Source organism: Cyrtonyx montezumae, unplaced genomic scaffold (genome assembly GCF_038088225.1).
Source record: "Cyrtonyx montezumae isolate F1298 unplaced genomic scaffold, pur_monq_1.0 scaffold_32, whole genome shotgun sequence".
In the NCBI taxonomy this organism is placed as follows: domain Eukaryota; kingdom Metazoa; phylum Chordata; class Aves; order Galliformes; family Odontophoridae; genus Cyrtonyx; species Cyrtonyx montezumae.
Window position 1 is genome coordinate 5,678,978 of NW_027072037.1, and position 21,087 is coordinate 5,700,064.

General features: G+C 39.0%; 1 protein-coding gene across 1 annotated transcript in view; it reads right to left on the minus strand.

Annotated features, from left to right (window-relative positions):
* The window catches only part of XYLB (xylulokinase), a 79,584-nt gene that overhangs the window by 36,028 nt on the left and 22,469 nt on the right, over positions 1-21,087 (minus strand). Inside the window, exons 14-15 of the mRNA XM_065744938.1 lie at positions 18,706-18,779; positions 17,334-17,430 (exon numbers count right to left, since the gene is read on the minus strand). Of these exons, the coding sequence (XP_065601010.1) occupies positions 17,334-17,430; positions 18,706-18,779 (171 nt within the window). The remainder of the gene's footprint in view (positions 1-17,333; positions 17,431-18,705; positions 18,780-21,087) is intronic.

Below are 21,087 nucleotides of genomic sequence, written 5' to 3' on the forward strand. Positions count from 1 at the left end.
ATTTTAGATTCAGTAGGATCTGCAGAAACTGTGGAAGAAAGGGTGCCTATAAAGCAAAGATGAGTTTCATCTAAATCAAGCTGGTAGCAGACTACTGGCATTTACAGTTAATAATGTTACAGGAGAACCTTTAAACTAAGAAGTGCAGCAAGGCTGGCACAAATGGACATGACACATTTTCTAAGCCTGAAATCATTCTAACTTTGTATCCATAAATAAAAGATAGGACAGATATTAATAAATCTGAATAAGAAACCACAAAAAGTAATTCCATTTTAAGTGCTGCTATGCAGATACTAGAAATGTGAAAAATAAAATAGAAAACCTTTAAGTATCTAGTTTTCAATGAGGATATTGACAGAAGCAGCATAGTAGTGAAAGGCATACAATCATTACAATGCTATAAAATAAAAGAAGAATTTATACCGCAATTTATATTGCAAAGATATAGAAAATCACAGAAGTGGGAGTGTTGCTGCACATTAATGAAAATTTGAAGTCAGAGCAGACAAACAAGTCAGTTGTACTAACTTGCAAAATAATCACACAGAAACTACAGTTATACCTGTATGAGTTAGGGTAAACATCACACTCATATCTATGTGGTACATATGCTTTACACTATACTATATATGTTGTATATGCTACAGCTATTCAAGAAAACTAAAAGAAAAGGAGCAACTCTTGATCTGACCCATCTTAAGCAAAAAACACACGGGTTCAGAAAGTTACTACTGTTGAACACTGCAATAATTACCATGATGTGCTGGGATAGTTTGGTCTAGGAAGAGCCAATAAATTGAAACAAATAAATAAATAAAATAAAAATCCATAGTAGCACTATAATATTTCAATGAAGTAGAGTAACACAAGAAGGGGAAAACGTATTGAAAATAAAAGGCAGTACCCGAAACGCTCACAAAGCAACACATATTATTTAAGAACAACATATGAGGAAGCTCTTGAGATGCTGGAGGACCCATCCCAGATTGAGATGTCAACCAAGGAGGCATAAGCACAAACCAAATAAAGGAATACAGTAAAACAGATAAGACCTGATGTCATCCATGCAGAAGTTGCATAGGAATGAAGTGTAAAAATGTAAAAATGCTACCTGTAGAAAATAGAGTCTGTTACTTTAGCACGTTAGTAGCAAAGGCATTTGTTGACAACAAACATTATGGCAATTATGAAAAACTTCTCCAGGTTGGACACTATGCAGTTTAATTATGGAAATCTATACTAAACCAGAATCATTAGATACTTATATGAATGTGATGTAAAGGAGAAGATTCAGGGTCTGCAAAAGAAAGCCCTGCCAAACTCATTTCATGAACTCAAGAACCCAACAGGCTCTTTAGTACTACCTTAGAGCAAGAAGTGGCAAATTGTCACCCGTGGCTCATGTCAGTCATGAAAAGATTAGACCAATACTCTAAAATTTAAAAAGAAATATTTAAATTTTTATAAAAGTAATAAAACCCACAGAAAACAGTATTATATCCTCTCTTAAATGCAAATCAGTCTTTGTTTGAGCATACAGTGCAATTGCTATAGTCCTAACATCTCAAAAAGAATATAACAAAAACAAACTATAGGGAGAGGGGCAACAGGGTAGATTGAAGGCATGGGACAGCTTCCAAAAAGACAGGAGTAGCCTTAGTTAAAACTCTTCAGTCAAGAAAAGAGATGGTTAAAGGGATACCAGAGGGATGCCAGAAAAAGCAAAGCATTAAAGGAAATAGAGAATAACTGTTCATTGTTTCTCATGGTCGAAATTTATGGAGAAACAAATGAAATTATCAGGTGAACTGTTGAACACAAACAAAAAATTGGGACTTCTCACACAACGTGCAGCTCAACTGAAGTGCTCAGTGCTACAGGATACCATGGCTGCCAGAAATCTACATGCTTTTAAAAAGCAATTAGAGAAGTTCATGGGAAAAAGTATGTCAACAACCGTTAAATGAAAAACCTCAGGCTCAGGAAGCTGCTAAGCTGAAGAGCAGTGGAAGCTGGGAGGATACAATAGCTGTTGAAGCCTTCCTCACGTGTTAGAGAATGCCACTGCCAAAGGACTCCAGCCTTGCTGTTCTTTTGGCCTGACCCATGATAGCCTTTCTTAACCTTCACCAACAGCAGCAAAACCATTTCAGTGCTGAGCACCTGAGTCTCCCCTCAGACTTCTGCCACTTTGGAATGAAAGTCTGAAAATCACTTCAAATCAGAACCGGTCTAAGGGAAAACAATCTTGGCACACTTTTTCCTTTCACCATCATAGAACACATGAAAGTACTTTACACTGGGTGCTTAAAAACCCCACCATCAAGCCAACAACTAAGGCTGGCTCAAATCTTGTAAAAGATATTTCACTGCACCATGTCTAAATTTCCAAGTATAGATGTTTTCCTCCGGAACATTTTTGTTTTGAAAGTTATGAGAAAGCAAGCCTTACAGCCTCTATTATATTTATCATAATTTTGGAGATGGCAACAATCTTGACCTTTATTTTTTTTTCCACATCCTAATGCAATTTCAGGCTAATCTTCTCTGACTAACTAGAGTTATCAAATGCACATGAACTATATTTTGATCATTGAGAAAATATCTCTTCATGAAACATTATTTAGGCATGCATTTAGGTGTCACTGATCTCACAGGTACCGAAGCACTTCCTTGCATTAAGCATTTCTAACCCAAGAGTCAGTGCAAGCTAAAAGCTGTTACTTCAGCCCTGAGACTTCCAGTCCATATTATCCTACTCAAAGGGCAGCTGGTCAAGATGCAGCTTTGCATTTTCCACTATCATGAAGGACATAACACAATAAAGCTAAAAGAGAAAGCATTCTCTATTTGTCAGAAGTAATTAAGCATGTCACTGACTTTCTGTAAAACTCAGGAGCCATCTGGGAAAAGAGCAGTATGTTTCCTCATCCATCTGAGTGACAAGGTCAGCGCATCCCTCACTTTCTTGGTTGCATCTCCATCACTGACTCTGTTCATCATGTCGTAAATTAATCTGTAAAATTTTGGATAGAGTACCTACAGTAATTAGCTCTATCTGTCCAAATGAGGCAAAATGAGATGGAGTGGCAGCTGAGGGCTCCAATTGGCTCATGGATACTGAATGACAGAACTAGGTCAATATACCAACTTGATTCAGAAAGAGAACAACGTAAAATTAGCCTTGTCTCTAGCCACATTTCTAAGACAACATTTCAAGACCTTCAGTTACCAGGAGGCCACTATTAAAATGCTTTATACTTTTATTCCTCTTTGCGAAAATCTAGGTTTGTATATCCAACTAGAAATGCTCACTAGGTTTCTAGTTGTTTCCCATTCTCCTCTCATGCAGCTCAGCAAAGAATATCTCAGAAGTCTGCTATGAGTTCTCTGTTCGGTTAGATGTTAGGAGGAAATTCTTCTCTCAGAGGGTGGTGAAGCAGCAGAAGGAGGTTGATTAGATAAGTTATGGGTGCCCCATCCCTGGAGGCATTCAAGGCCAGGTTGGATGGAACCATGGGCAGCCTGATCAAATGCGTGGCAACCCTGCACAGAGTAGGGGGTTGGAATCAGATGGGCTTTAAAGTCTCTTATAACATCAGCCACACCATGACGTCTTGATGCCTCCTCTCTTTCAGGATAACCAACCTCAGCTTCACCAAATCCTCTGCTCAGGGATGCTCCCTCTAGCTCTCAACCACTTCAGTAGCCCTATCTTGCACTTGCTACAGTTAACCAACGCTCTTCTTGGATTAAGCGGCTCCAAATGTGATCTAACACATGCTAAATGATAAAGACGTGGATCACCTCCTTCAATAGGCTGTCTGTGATGTTGTTTATGTACCATAAGGTACCAGATTTCACTGCTACAAAGACGCACTGCTGGCTCATTTTTGTCTAGGCTGTCCAGGTTTCTTTCAGCAGTTTCCCTCGGCCGCTTTTCAATGCGGGGAGTTCACGCGTCCCAGGTGCAAGACCTCTCATTTTCCTTTGTTGAATTTGATGAGGCTTTAGACAGACCCTTCCTCTGTTTAACATGCAACTTGTGTAATTTATTCAAGTCACAAGCATGAGCTTCTCATCATCATATCAGAAGATAATCCTGGAGATAGAGCTGAATGTGTAAAACAGGATTAAGTGCAGATAGGATGAAGTAGCACGATGCACAGCTCGCCTCTTTGGTCTTTTCTCATTACACCGTTAAGACCTTTCTCAATGTTTGTATTCCCAGGGACTAGCACACCAGAGCTCTCTACACCACTAGCTCTCAATTCTGAGCTACAAGCCTCTGTTTAAGGGATTCAGGCAAGGAATTGTAAAGCAGGCACTGGGTCAAAAATGACATGACTCAGTTTTCCAGGTGTGCTTTTTTGTTGTTGTTTTTGTTTTCATTTGTGTTTTTCTTTTGTTTTTGAGCCTAGAAGTCATACAGTAGTAAGTGCAAGGAACGAGTTGCAACTAATCTGAGAGTACTTGTATTTATACTGATATATGGATATGAACCACGTATGGCCCAAGGTAAAATAATTTCTGCTTCTAGAATCAGAATGGCAAGACACACGCAACGTGGAAAACAATCTCAGAAGCTTTAAAAATAGACTTTTCACTGAAAAAAAAAATTCCTCATAATTCCCCCAGGGTTATTTATTAAAATTATTACTACCATTCATAAACATTCACATTTTCCTTTGAGTCTTTGTTGTACCTATATATTAGATGAAAGCATGGCAGTTGTCTAGAACCACTTGTGCTTTCCATGCATGAGTGGCACTACAAGGTCAGGAAGAGGTTAATGTGTAATCAAACAAAATGGATTGGGCAAGAAGGAAGAGGAGGAAACACTGCATTCCAGCTAAAGAATATTACTTTCAGCACATGACCATGCTAGAACATCGGCTATTTTTTTCTAGGCAACAAGGGGAGTACACAGCTAGATGCTCCTTTTCTTGGCAAACCATTATAGCATTATATTTTTCAGAGAACAGAAAGAAATAAGGGTATCATTTCTCAGTACAGAGTGGGATTTGGTAAAGGATGAATTGGTATGCTCTAAGGATCTGGACATGCCTTTTTCTCCCCTCTCTGAGTTACAAAAGAATTTTAAACATACTGGGAAGGAAACAGTTACTCCATCCTGCTCTGTAGCTGAACCATGAATCAAGATCTGAGGTATAAATTTACCCTCAGGAATCTTTTGTTGCACAAGTTAATTTACCTTTCCTCCTATGTAAACCTGGTGTCATCTTACTGTTTAATATTGAAAGTTATTGACAAAGGAAACGCTGATTCATGAAATAAAGATTTTGTCCTAATGTATTCATGTGAAAACAAATGAGCCTGTGCCATTGCATGGTTCTTCCTCTTGCTCACATTTCATTTCAGCCCTGTCAGAATTTCCAATGGGGTGAGTGAATCCTGAACAAATTCTGCAGTAAGTTCTCAGTCATGGGCCAATGAATTGGATTTTAAAGAAAAGCTTCATCCTTAGTGCCTTAAGAACTGTCCTTGGAGTGTAAAAGGACACTAACACAGACTGCAGCAAAGCTCTCTCTGAAACTGGGGAATCTGAGGGCAGTGGGCATGGAACAGGCTGCCCAGGGCAGCAGGAATGGCCCTGAGCTGCTGGAGCTCACAGAGCATTGGGACAGCACTCTCAGACATATGGACTGATTTTTGGGTGCTCCTGTGAGAACCCAGAGCTTGGATTCAGTGATCCCTGGGGCTCCCCTCCACCTCAGGACATCCTATGGTTTTGTGATATGACGAATTCTCCTCCACATTTGCTGTAGCAAAATCCTGATGGAGATTTATGTTTTAATACAGCACTACTTACCTGCACTATTCTTACATTATATGGCTTGATTGCCCAGGCTGCCCCCTGAAACCACTCAGCTCCTGCAATATGGTGCTATGCAGGCAGAGGATTATTCTGGAAGTCTAGACATCCCCTGATGGCAAGAAGACTCAAGTTTTCAGATACTTCTTCCAAACATCTGTGTAAAAGCATATTCAAAAATCTCTCACAAGGGAAGGCCTAGCAGTGTCGGCCTCAAAACCACAGCACATCTCCCACCAGGCAAAGATCATTATAGCCTTCCCCAGAAACTGCTCATCCGCTGCAATCAGGCACCCAGCATCACCCTCCCTCTCCAAGGATCCCAGCACAATATATTCAGTGTTACAGGCACAGCTCAGCCCCAGCTCTGCAATGCAGCATTGCCACGTGTGCTTGGCTTACCCAGCCCTGCAGCAAGGCCTACTCTTGCTCATAGCATCCCACGAGGGACAGCCACAGAGCACACATAATAGCATGGGGAACAACCCAGAATAATCTAGTTCTGGTACTAGAAGATGCACTTCAATTATTTTGGACGTTTTAATCCTACAGGGAGATAAATCATCTGAAACCAGCATTCCCCTCACTAGCTGTTAGTATTTTAAGTTAGCATAGCAGAAGCCACTGAGCATTTATTCAGGTGAACTCATGTATGTAATGGAGTTGCCTTTAGCAACTCTTCCCTGCTTCTGGACCTCCTGTGACTACGCTGCCTAAAGTTCACCTTTATCCTTGTATGATTATCACAGTTGGGCAGGAGTTGTAAAACTTCAGACTAGAAGGCCTTGCAGCCTCCACCAAATAGTGCAGGCAGGACAAACAAAGAGGAAAAGCAGCAAGAGGTTTATTGTAGGACTGGTATTTTCCTAGCTCTTATTGAGCAAAGCATTTAATCTGATGTATTACATTTAATGAAGAGTCAGGAACTTGCACTGCAAGTAACAGATCAGATATAATTGGAATTTGTTCCACACCACTGGTCTCCATATATCAATAAAAACAATAACCACATTGGATTTTGGGCTCACTTCATTTGCATTTCTTAATTTAGTGTTTAACTAATTTAACAGTAGTAATGATTTAATTCAAATTAAAACCTAAGGAAAATAAAACAATTTTTAAAAGCTATTAAAGATTTCATTAAGTTTTCATCTAAATTAATATTAACTTTCTTAGAATTTTCTGTAAATGATTATTTTCTTCTCGACACTGAAACAAACATGAAGTTTCCTATGTGCAGTCAAGCTTTAGACAAACCTTGTTAGATTTATTGGTATTATTTTAAGCGATTAATTAATATACATTAGAGTTATTCAGAGGAAAAGCACAAAAATGGCAGGAAAATGGATGAAGTTGTTTTTTAAAATACAACATTCAGGTTAGATAATTGTTCTTTGAGCCTTTTAGGTGGAGCTCTTAGGTATACACCATCCATTAGATCACATTTCCCACACATTTGTGGTATTGATGCTAAGCATCAGATGCATAGGAGTGAGCCAAGCCACACTGGTTTTACAGGACATTTTTCTGCACCTCCGCATGTAGCAGTCATTTGCATGGGTGGCTTTTCAGACAAAAGAACTCATTTCTTTCTAAAAGGTAAGTTCCTTAGGTCTCCAATCCTACCTCCTTGCCTCTAGGAGATACAGAAGAGTTATTTATATAATACAGGTACTACGACTATAGATAAATAGAGCACATAAATAGAAACTTTCCTGTTTTAACCAGTAGAATACAGTCATCTTCAGTCCTCAACATATTTTTGCTCTTGCAGTCTCCAGGAACCTGCATGCTACTGGGCATGTGCCAATGGGCCACCAGGAAGGGCATATGGAGGAGGTAGGTGCAAGAACTTAAACTGAGGTCTCTTTAAGCTGCAGCTGCTCACTATATCAGATTAGTCCAGCCCCAAACAGTCAAATATTCAGGCCTCCAAGGAGCTAACCAGCTCATTTCCAAAGATATAGAGGGGTTACAAGTTAGGGTCCTGCCTGTTCTTATTTCCTATGAGTAACCCTTATTCATGCAAACAACAATGATGAAATCAACAGGAATGCTCCTGCAGGGACACTCACATGTAGCAGCTTAGCTAACCTTTAAAATTTGCACTGAACTATCACAGCTCATAGAAACAACTGTAGTTGAAAGGATTTATTCGTATCTTTAAGCCATGAATAAAGAAGGTAAAAATTATAACAAAAAGCCATTGGTTTTTAAGCAATTCCAATTTGCTTAAAAACATAATTCCTCCTTTCCAAATAAATATTCTAGCAATTTTTCATTCTAATGTGCCAAACTTCAAAAACAATGGCTTCAGATACTTACCTGCTTTTCAGTGGGTACCAGGCTTTTGTATTCAAAGACAAAATTGTGTTTGAAATACAAAGCTTTTTACCATTTACTCTGAGGCCCAAGTGTTCACTTGCAGGTAAACTTAAGTCATCTAACTGGAAGTGCACTTAATTTGAAGAGATTACTCAAGCAGCTCTCCACTTGTACACTCGTATTACCATTATAATTAGAACTACTTCAAAACAACAAAAAGTTCAATTTTGACCACAATAAACACAGAGGGAAAAGATCAAGAGCACCTCAACTGAAGAGGGTGAATGCTTTTGAAAAAAGACATCCTTTAAAACCCTTCTAGCTCTGTGACCAATGACCAACTTCATTCCAGCACTACTTACAAGGCTGGAACTACACAGGCTAATATATGATTTTATTTTCTGCTATTTTAAATGTTTTAAGTAGCCACTGAGAAGAGTGAAATACATCACTGATTTGTAACAACGCTGAGTGCCCTCCAGCTTTCCATAATTACCACTTCCTGAGATGCAAGCATGAAAATTGCTATCTACAGATAAATATTGACATTTACCTGTTAGCTAACATGCTAATATTGGAGAGAGAAGGAACTGAGTAACCCTATGCTGGAAAAAATGAGGAGGAGAGCAGAGATGTGCTAGAATAGAGCCTCCAGAGGTCTTCCTCCAGCACATGGATGCCTCTTTGTAGCAGCCCTGAAAAGCAGACCATCAGGTACACAGTGATTAATGCTGTAAAGAAAAAGTCTTAGAACTACAGGTTTCATGGAAAGTGGAACGCCGCCTCCTCAACCTGCCTAGAAGTCGAACTGCATGCTGTTTTCAACCACACTCTCTCTCCCTCTGCTCACTGATCAAAGGTCTAGGCTTCAGTACACTAACTTCAGCTTGTGTTTTAGTCAATCAACCACAGAAAGCCTTTTTGGCATGAAGTAAACTGAACACAGTGCCTAGCACGGGCAAAACATGATCCTCAACCTTCTGCCAACAAACCCCACACCTGAACTGAACAAACACCTAGTGAAGTTCTCCAGGTTCTGCTCAGTTCAATTCCTACACTGCTGTTCCTTCCACTTAGTGTTACTGCAAAGCCAGATGTATAAAAGCATGCAGGTTTACATTTCAGTATGATGCTAGCTGATTCCTACAATCAGGAGGTAGCTGAATTTTCACCCACCAAAACTTCTGGAAATTACGCATTTCAAAAGATTCAACAACATTTCAAAGGAATCAGAGATAAGCACACCCAGAGATAAAACATCAAGACTTAAGTCATACTTCACTAGCATTTCTGATAAAGGTTAAGAGGTGTATTTGCACACAAGAGTTATCCTCTAAAAAACTATTTCATTGCCAGACACTATCAAATACAAAACTGTCACAAATCTACCCCCTCTTTACATGTATATGCATGCTTCTATTTTTCATTTCAAATTTCTAGATCGTATCAATAAATTTCTGAGAGCTTGTTAAAGCTCAAGTATTGTCAGATGGAAAAAAATGCTTTAAAACCAACAGCAGTGGTTGAGAAGTGGTCATTTTTAAACTCACTCTCTCCAGTATATATGATATGGTATATATTGATGCATAACGCTCAGTAGGTACTCCTGAGTTTAGTATTAAATCTGATTAATGTTGTACAATCACCATAAGTGCAATAGGATAGAGAATTTCAGGTTCAAGCAATTTTATTTTTTATGTTATTTCACCTATTCTTTGGATTTTCCAGGTAGGAAAAGCGTAGCATTGGTGACCTGAAGGACACTGTAAAAGGCCACCAAGTTTAGCCTTACACCATAAAGAGAAATGATATCACTGTCCATAAGCTGGGATCAGGAATTTTAAGTAATCTAGCACATCACTAATGGACTCAATGCTATGGATGCTCTAATCACACCCTTCCACACATCCAATCTTTCCACTTTGAGTCTGTGCAGTTAATGATCCCGAATTTCAGTCTCCAAGCATAAAGCTAAAAATGTTTCCGCTGTTACTTCTAAAAGTTCCTCTTTTGACATGAAGAAGTGCTGCACTTGAAGCCTATTTTAATGAACTTCCCATCCTTTGCCATCTTTACACTTGAACTAAGCTGACACAGTGAAAGCCATGAGGCTGAGATGTGTCATTTTATGTGTGCTATGCATACCTTTGCCAGTGCATAGATTAGACATAACACATACAGGCTAAAAGCATTATAATTTAATGGTGAAAAAAGAATACACTTCAAATGCATTCCTAGGAAGCACAGGCCAAAAATAAGGAAAAAAAGCTGCCCAAATTAACAGCTTCATGTCTAAAGAAAATTAACTACCCAGTAGGCTACAAAATTCCACCTGTCCAAAGAAATGTGAACTTTTATTTGTCTTTACTTACACAGGACATGTGAAGGGTTATGTTTCTTCTTTCTTGAAATCCTTTCAATAATCACTGGGTAGCTGGCATCTAGAAATCAAAGTCTAGATGGAACCAAAGCTTTAGACAGCTAAAACAGTTTTTAAAACTTAGGCTATGCTCTATTTGAAAGCAGGTTAAACCTGTCTTACCTAATCTCATACAACAAACATTCACAACTGAAAAATCACAGTACGTGCAGGCAAATAGAGCAGGTAAGGAAAGAATTATTTGCCTAGTAGAAGCCCTGTTAACACTGAAACACTCAAGTGTGGGTTGCTGCAGCTGAAGGCATTGAGACACTTCGGGTTCAGAACAGACGCATAATGTGAGCTGCTCAAGAGAAGTCAAATCACCTTAAACCAGAAAAAAAAAATGAGAGACAGCTGGAGGGTCTATGGAATCTTGGGAGAGCTGATCAGAGTTCATTAACAGGCCTGGCACATTTGAGCGTGAAAAACAAAAATCCAGAAACACAGAGATTTAAAGAGGAAGAGTTTTAAAAGAAATACCTAACTAAGTGTTAACTAAAGGTAGGATTCTACAAGCAGAATCATCATCAAAACAGAAGATCACTATTGGTATAAATGCATATCAAACTATGTATATGTACACATAGAAACAGATGAGCTTCCTAACAATGGCATTTTCTACAGATTTACATTTCTGAAACATAATCCTTCAATTTAACTCTTAATAACATTTACTAAAAACAAAGCATTTTTTGAGGGGAAAAAAATAATAGAAAAATAAAATGTTATCTTGTTCTTCGAACTGTCAGCACTAAAGAATCTACTACACCTCTGTCAAATGCTGCATTGCTTGATTTCATTCCCTGTTAACAATCTGCACCTTGCTTGTCATTTGAGATTTGCCTACCTTCAACTTCTAGTTATTGAACCATAATATTTCTGCCTCTAAGACTCTAGAGAGTCCTATACTGTCAAGTTTCTTTTCCCTATGAAGGTACTCACAGACTGCAATCATGTCATTCCTTTGCTAATCTAAACAGATTCAAAACTATGGATCAGTCTTAAAAACAGTGATAGCAGGAGATTTAACAGATAACCCAACTGATGGCTAAATCCCTGGTTTCCAGAGATCTGTAAGCTCTAACAAAACCAGTCAACTGACAGCTTGCCTACTTTTCTGAATACTGCTTGAATAGCACATCTACTGAAACAGTTATAAACAGTCTCTCCTAACATCAGGGCACAGGAATTGAACCATTTAAATACTTGGTCTTTTGCTGACCAGATGTTAGAAGTGATTGTTCAAACAATGACAACGTTTTATCATTCTGTCAAGAAAGAAAGACAGATAGCACCCCTTCCAACCTTTTTATTAACTCTTGAGATTTTCTATCTTCACTGTGTTTCCTGTATATGTATAACGATGATAAAACAAAACAAAAGCAAGACAATAGCCACTGCATGAAAAAGCTGAGAGCACGTAAGCAGCTTCCTTAGAGCACATTAGGTAATTTCCTTCAGAGACATTTTATCTAACCCTTTTAAAAATCAGTTATACTAATACTGTACTCTCCTGAGCCAAGTAAAAATAAAAAGCCCCCTCTTGTAAAATACTTGGTCAGGGAATTGGTAATGAGCTAACCAACCTTCCACTCCAGACCAATGGCTTAAAAGCAAGCCTTGCTTGATTGTGCCTAAAAAGCTCTGCTACGTGATACAAGTCTGATCTGTGGGAAATAAGGGGGGCTGTAAGGAAGTTCTTGGCAAGGTCATGCCCATCTTACCCTGGCACTCTTATCAGTCTAAGTTTCATCAGAAAACACAAATATCCTCTACAGCAGAATCACTGACTTATCTGGGAGGAAGATCCTGTCTTTGATGAATTCGAAAGCACTTCTTGAGACAACACTCCTCCCTCATAACACACAGGCTAAAGATGCAGAGGCATGGGTATTTGTGTTCTGTTTGTCCCACACACTTAGCAGTTCTTGTGCATGTTCCAATCCAAGCATTGCCACCATTCACTATTATTTTAAACTTATCCTCCTGCCAAGGGCACCATCCTATTATTTTTCAACTGTTTTCACTTTCTGAAGCAAAAAAGCACTAATAACACCATCACCCTCATGCTGCTGAAACACCAGCAGCACTCTTAGCAGCAAACAGCAAGAGACAAGCATAAAGCCAACACAACATTTTAGTATTGATTTCTCTAAGAAATTTAAATCCTGCAGGGCATAAACATCAATTTAATCTGTATGCAACTACAAAATGGCTTCACTTGCAGTGTTCCTCATTTCAGCCAAAACACCGCTACAGCTCAAGTAGAAACATACTCAGACAGACTGAACAAGTACCCCAAAGCTGCTGATAATCAGCAACAGAGTTGGAGGCTGGAGTTGCAGAACCCAGGCAGAGACAGCCACCAGCCTAACACAAAGCTACTGCTGAGTGCCTCAGCCATCAGTGGCATCTCACCTTGCCAAACTGGAGAGCCACCTACCGTCAAGAGGACCACTGCTGTGCTGCAAAGCGACAGCATCACACCTCACCTTCAGGCTTCCATGCCCCCACATAACAACGTGAACAATGAAATACAACAATGAAATAACTGCTGTTTTCTGAGCTCCCCTCACTCCACCAGGCTGCTTTCCCTGCAGACAAAGAGCCACAAGTTATCTCTATCCTCAACCCACTGCAGTGAGTGCCAGATGAAAACACCACCTGATGAAAAAGAAATCTGGCAATGCGGAGTCTGCCTTCATGTAATCTTAAGCTGAGTTCTTTAAAGTGAGAACATCTATTTTCTAATTACTGAAAAGTCAGGCCCAGCATGTTCTGAGATTTTCCTCATTTTCCTAGCACTCTAGCTGCTGTTTTGTTTGAGGATGCATCCTGTTGTATATTCAGTGAGAAAGATGCATTTTCACACTTGACACACCAGTAACATATGGCACTTAAGGGAAAAAAAAAAAAAAAGAGGCTCATTCTTAGTACAGTGCAAAAACACAGACACATGTGTCACACCAGCCAATACATAAGAACCAAGTAGTGTCAGCAGAATTCGGGGCATCAACATTATTTGCAAGTGATGGATTTATGAATGTAACAAACTATATATTACTTAATAAATACAGATGCAGGATTTTACGGACAATGCTTTTGCTTGTAAAACTTGGCACCTCTATCCATCTCCCCCTGCTGATGACAGGTAGGTAGCAGAATCAGATTGCTAAAGGTATAAAAATGTGATACAATCAGCACAGTGGGCAGCTGCAGTGTTATGAAGCCACTAACAGGTAAAGCAACATGAAGATTGAGCCCTGGACTAAAGCTAACAGATTCAAGACAACCCCCCTACCCCTCATAATTATCCCACCTACAAGGCAAGGTTCATTAATTGCTGCTGCAACTCCACAGCTCTAGCACATCTGACCTCATATATACTGCTCAGGCTGCCAACAACATAAAAGGTTTTTACACTACCATTATGTAAATATCTGTTGGTTACATGTGCAAACAACCGCAGAACCCCAACCTGTGTATCATCCTCCTTCAGCATACATCACATACAGCTCTGCAGTATTTACCTCACTGACTGGTGAACAGGGGAGTAGATTTTCTCTCAAGAATAATTAGATTTGTAGGTATTCACCAGAACAGCTTCACTGGGTGCAAGTGAGGACCATCATAATGTTCTCCAGCCCAGAGTCAATATGAATTTTAGGACTGCATGATCAGGAGTAAAATCAACATTGAAACGATCATCAAGATTATTAAAGTGTACAATGGCAGATCACTCCAAGCCACTGACAGTTTTATAGCTGCTGTGATCACCTGTGTCACTGTGCTGCAGACACTGTCACTTCTCTATCAAGTTGCCATGGTTTTGACCAAAGAAACGTGTACGTTCCTTATTACAAAAGGTTCCCAAAGCAGGCAGCAAGCACAGCTATATGATCAGCATCTGAACTCGAGTTGTGAGCTTGGCTTTCAAAAGGGGATGGCTGCAAGCAGAAAAAGGATGTGACAAAACAGAAGGTGTTTATGATACAATCAAAATCCAGGAAAATAAAGGCATAACAGCAAACCTTCAGCTTATCTGCATGGATCTCTGAATGAGAGGATGTAAACAACAGCCACAGACCAAGCTTCACTTGTTTGTTTCTAGATCACAACATTCTATCCAAACGTTGAGCAAAACAGGATACAGGGTGTTACTGAATGATTTCCCCTAAAATCTGATAAAGAAAGATTAGAGCAATTAGAACAAAGTGACACACAGTTGTAAAACCCTAAAATCACAACTAATGTAAGGTCTACTTTTCTCTCAAGGATCATCTGGTGACTCTGGGCCATTTTCAGAACAAGGCAGAGAAACACATCCGTCTCAAAGGAAAAAAATCATGAGAATCCCCCGCCCTCTACTGGCACACAGGCTGCACTGAAGCCTGCATGCACACAAAGCAGCTGAAGAGCTGTTCTAGGGTTTATCACACTATTATTTATAATTTGTAAAAGATCTATAATGTATTGGACATGTCAAACACTTCAGCATCACTTCTTCCTTCAGAGACAGATAGAATGAGGAGCTTTAAAGTACTTCTGCTTGCAAGACAATACATTCATTAACTGAAAATAAACTCTAAGAGATGATCTAACATTTGTTACATTCACAGCATTTACCCAAGATCTCTGAAAGACAGAAGAATTTTTTACAAAACTCCCTTTCACAAAAAATGCTTTTTGGCATGCCTGCAGCTTTCAAGATTACAGTCAGCCAAAGTGCACTTGGCCCAGGAAATGAGAGGCAGGTTCACGACTCTGCAAAAATGATTTTGCAACACCTTGGAGCCAGAGCTGCAGAAATCCTCAGCCAGGTTTCTGGCTCATTTACACCACTGAGATGTTGAGATGGTGCCATGTAAACCTCAGGACATCATGGGAAGGTGCTTCTTGTGACCAACCATATCCTTTCCATCTTCAGGTGCAAACAGATTCACAAGTGGCACTGCTTAACCTTCTGGATTTTGTGAGTAGTTATTACTGTGTTATCTTACCAATGTCAACAACAAACAATTTTACACACTGATTTAATTGCATTTGTGAATGCAATTCTTGATTCCAGGAAAAATGAAAGTAAATTTCCCATGTAGAAAAGGCCTAAAAAGAACTGAATAAACACAAGGATCCTGACTGCATATTTCATACAAGTAAATGAGATCTAAATCACATTAAAGCCAAAAAAAGCAGCCTGAAAAGTGGCAGCTATAGCTGTGAAACAGGAGAAAGTCTGATAGTATCAGAGTAATTCCCACAAAGCTCATCCATACTCTGACACGTGTTCAGAACACACCCTGTTTTCAGAGCTGTCACACAACAAATGCAGATGCAAGCTTGTCATCACCACACAAACAACAGAAGATGACATTTAAATAATACCACTAAGGAAAAGTGGGAGATGCACACAGCCTACACTATGTACAGCAGCTCTTTCTCAAAGAAACTCGTCTGTTAGTTACCAAATAGCTAGACTCTTGGGATGAAACAAAGCAAAAGCATACAAGGATCCAAGGAACCTACAAGAAAACAATGCAGTCACACTCATCTCCTTTTTGCTGCAGATCTGACAACACTAAAATTTTAAATTAAAAAAAGTCTGTGTGGTTCTAAAGCTTATGAAATCCTACAACTACTGAGGTTTTCAGCTGTCCTACTTAGCCTAAGCATATTTAGAGATAATTTCTACCCACTCATTTCTGTGTCAGAGTTGTCTGACATCTTAAATAGTTCTTCCTTCCCCCACTTTGTGTTTGTCTAAACCCTGACATTTACAAAGTACAAATGTATCCTCTTCAACCATGAGCTTCCTAGCTATATAAACCCATCTTTTGGTACAGCTGAATCTAGGAATGGAGGCAAAATAGTTATTTCACACAAAATCTATTTGAATCTCTATCTTTCTCTATAAATAATCTCCACAATTAAAAACTGTTTCAAGTACATGAGGAAAACAAACGAACAAACCAAAACACTATTCCTCATGATTGTAGATACAAGCATAGAGGTTGGAGAAAGTAAAAGGCTCGTAAAGAAGTCAGGATTTGCTTTGAAATGTATAAATAAACAACATTTTATTTTGCAAAATTGTTAGTTTAGAAAATCCTCACAAAGAGTTAATTCAGTGTTTTTAAAATGCCATTGGCTGATGCGCTGGAAGAAAAAAAAAAGCGTATCAAATTTCCTGTATTTTTCCCCCTGAATTACACAGGTAGTAGTGATCTTCTCCCACTTATATAAGTAAAATACTGGCTGATTTTGCTATGCCAAAAATTCTGGAGTACAAGATCTTTTCCTTTCTAAATCACAAGACAGGAAAAGGGCTTCAACAGAAAACTTTGTAGGTAAGTGAGCATCTTATGGCAGGTCCAGGAACTGAACATAGATTTCAGATTTACTGAGGTACAGCCTTGTGCCTTAGGCAGAAGCCTAGTCCTTTTTTCACTTAACAAGCTATCAAAGTCCAAGCTCTTATTTAAAAATTGACAGTGCAGCTTAGTAACAAATAGCAAGAATACTTGAAAAGAAGTAATCGAAGTTAAATCATTGCTGCTTCTAAAGTTAACATCTGCAAAAACTTGTCCCCAGCATAGTGTCAAATACTCTTCCAGCAGGCTCGTTCAGAAGTCATACCAGTTTCTGTGTCTTTTAGGACACGATTCACAATACTGACATTACTGTCAGAGTTCCCATCTTTATGTTTGACGTGTATCACCATTAGTTCTGCAGCTCTTTCAACATACTTACTGACTTTATATCCCAGCTTTTCAGCATGAACCCTCTTAGCCATGAACTGCCCTTCAATCAAGGCTCGTATTTCCACCTCCTTTGGAAAGTTCGAAACCTGTATCAAAAGAATGAATGCATTAAGTTAACCAGCATCTTACACAGTATACAGTGCCAAGCTGGAGACAGGTTAAAAGCACAAGACAGATTTACAGTTCATTATCCTTGTCTTCGCCCTGAAGTCAGCTTCCAACTAGGCCCAGTTCTCTATTTGTGTGAATAAGACATGTGTAAAGACTCAAAAATGCAACCCATAACCTTGGAACTGCTGGCAAACCCATCAGTCCTGAAATGCAGAATGGGAAGAGGTACTACTGTGAGTTGTAAACTATTAGTATTTCTCAAAACCAAAAGCTGCTTAAGGATCAATACCTCAAAAATGTAAAACTGAAAGCAAATATATAACAGTCAAATACTTTTAGCAATGACAGAGAGCTTAAAATCTACGTTTATCTGTCTGCACAGAAGTGAAACCACCTTTTCATTAGCTGTTATAAAAGTAACATCTTTCAGTCCTCTGTTAACCAGATGAAAGCTAGCTGAAGCGGGAAAATGCTGAACTACAAAAACAAAGAACATCCCACAAAAAGTTAAGTTTTTCCATAGATATCAGCTACTGCCTACAAACTCGTGTAACAGCAAGAACCAATTAAGCATTCATTTAAACAGTAAGCATTTAGAAGACTAGTGCTACACTGCAAACAAGATAGTATCAATCTCTGTTCACCTCAGTGAGGCGTAATCAACTGGGAGCCATGATTAATTAAAGATGCCTGTTGAGTTTCAATACCACCCAGAAAGCCAAACACTTAAACAACATCCATTCCCCAAAAGAGAAAGAAAAAAAAATACAAACATTAAAAGAACACATCTTCTCATTTCCATTTTAATTCCAGGTGTACTTGAACATCTGTTCACTTACCACCACTTAGCATACACATTTAGAGCAAGACAAAAGACAAAATCTGATAGCCCAATGTGTCAACACATTCTTCTCTGTTTCCAAATTGCAGAAGGCAGGGACTGTGCCACGCAAGCTTACCAAGTTCTCAATAAGCTTAAAGTTGATCCTTTTCCAAAAATTGTGCTTTACTAAATCCACATTTTCAAGTAAAGAATTATTTCCTTCTAAAAAATAACATTTAGGTTCTAGTTCAGACATCATCGTAGATGTTCTCAAGCTACAGATCCTCCTTCTGCAAATCATTCCAGGGACTTTCATCAATAAATGAAACTTGGAAGCAAGCATCTCAAACAAGAAAAAAGATAACAGGAAAAACTTCAAGCTTTGTCAGTACACCTTCAAGGTTTTAGGCAATGACATTATCGCTACCTTTTCGTTGTCACTGTTGAATCTGTGAATCCCAACTGCTTCAGGAGTGATTTCCATCACATCAAAGTAGAAACCTGCATCAGTTAACATTGAAGACTGTCACGTTTTCTCCTAGCTCAAAGAGGTAATCTTACTTTAGCATGTGACTGAAATAATAATAAATACATATCATATGTTTGGAAAGACATTTGAAACACAGAGTTTGTTTCTTAACTAATTTCAGTCCAGATATTTAATAATTACTTTTGGCTTTACACTCTAACACTTCAGTAGAAATCTAAACAATATAACAAAAGACAAGTCTACTAAAAAGCTCTCATCCACCAAATCATGTACATATGCAAGCAATGCAGTACTAAGATAATATATAATTGAAACAGTTTCAGTTAAATTACATACAGAGTTGAAAGAAAATAAAATGAAAAATGAGAGGTTTGTAAGAAGCGTGTAGGAATAGCAGAGCACTTCGTGCACTGGATTAGATTTCATGAATTTATTAGAGAGCATCAGATATTTTAAGTCCCAAAGCAGAGCCAGCATCTGCGCAGTTTTTGAGATCTAAGGAAATACAGTAAGGAAATGCAGGCACTTAAACAAAAAGAGTGAAAGACATTTCCTTTGTGCTCATGGAAATTTGGTTAGAACAGACACACAAGGAAAGGACCACAAAAGAGGAAAATGAGCACTGGAAAACTGAACAGAGTAGCTAGGAAACTAACAACAGCCTGTAAGGCACAGGTCTTCAGAACGTGCTGCCCTAGAAGACCAACAAGCATTATCCCCCAATGGGATCCTGGGGTGCATTAAAAAGAGCATGGCCAGCAGGTCAAGGGATGTGATCCTCCCCCTCTACTCTGCCTTGGTGAGGCCTCACCTGGAGTACTGCGTGCAGTTCTGGACTTCCCAGTACAAAAAAGACAGGGATCTCATGGAAAGAGTCCATCAGAGAGCTACAAAGACGATAAAGGACAAGGAGCACCTCCCTTATGAGGAAAGGCTGAGAGACCTGGGGCTGTTCAGCCTTAAGAAAAGAAGATTCGGAGGGGATCTGATCCACATCTATAAATATCTAAGGAGCAGGAGGCAAAGGGACGAGGCTGGACCCTTCTCAGCAGCGTGTGGTGATAGGATGAGGGGAAATGGCCACAAACTGAAGCATAGGAAGTTCTGCACAAACATGTGTGGGAACTTCTTCACAGTGCAGTGATGGAGCACTGGCACAGGCTGCACAGAGAGGTGGTGGAGTCTCCTTCTCTGCAGACATTCAGGACCTGCCTGGATGCCTACCTGTGCAAGCTGGGCTGGGAGCTGCTTTGGCAGGGGGTTGGACTCGATGATCTCTAGAGGTTCCTTCCAACCCCTACAACTCTGTGACTCTGTGAAAACTTTACCCTAGCAGTTGGCTCTGCTCATCTCCACACCTCCAAAGCCTCCAGAGCATCATCTTGCTCATCAGAACACACAGGAAAAAAGTGATAAAAGAGAAGAATCCAAATCAGTTTCTCCTTCACTCTGCTTTGCTCAGGAACTCAAGAGATTCCTGTATTTTTACATGTATACAGTATCACCAAATAGCCCAGAAGTTACGCAAGGATACCAGTTATCCAAACCCAAGGATAACTTCCATGAAATACCCATTTTTATAGGGGACTGAGTTATCCAAGTGAATATATCATAACAAGTTCTAAAACTTTACGGCAGGGTCCAGGCATCTCTGATATCAGTAACAAGGTTTTCATCAAGTTCCATTTTTTCTTTAATATCTGACTTTTGGAATAACTTCTTCCTATTTTCTAAAACAAGTGACTCATCTTCTTGCGAAAAGAAATGCCTGACCGTTTTAATACCTCCCATGGACTGGATTTGACAGAATATAACAGATTCTAAACATGAAATCCATGCAAACCTTAATACAATAACCTTAAATTTCCTTTTCTAAAAATGAATTTTCCTATAGTGTTTTTTAAAACTAATTTTACTCATATTAATTCAGACTTCATGACTGCAATGATTTCAAATACAACTCTGCCATAGTTAAATGTTTATCTTGATTATACATAGGCTCATCTTTCAATAACTTATAAAATGTTTAATTTTCAGAAAGAAAATAATGTAAAACTAAAAATATTAATAAACTCATGTATTTGAGAAGTATTTCAATTTTTTATTTAATTCACTTAGCCTAATGTGGAGCAAAAGCAGGGATGGCCTTGTGACAAATGTAGGGGAAATGCAGGACCATTAGGGTACAACTGGATAATACTGCTTTATTCACACACCCAGAGCAAGATTCCAGAGTAATATTAAAAGATCAGAACCACTGAAGATCAAGAAAGAAAAAACGTGGAGCTATTTAAACCACATGGCTTGAGTCCTTCACAA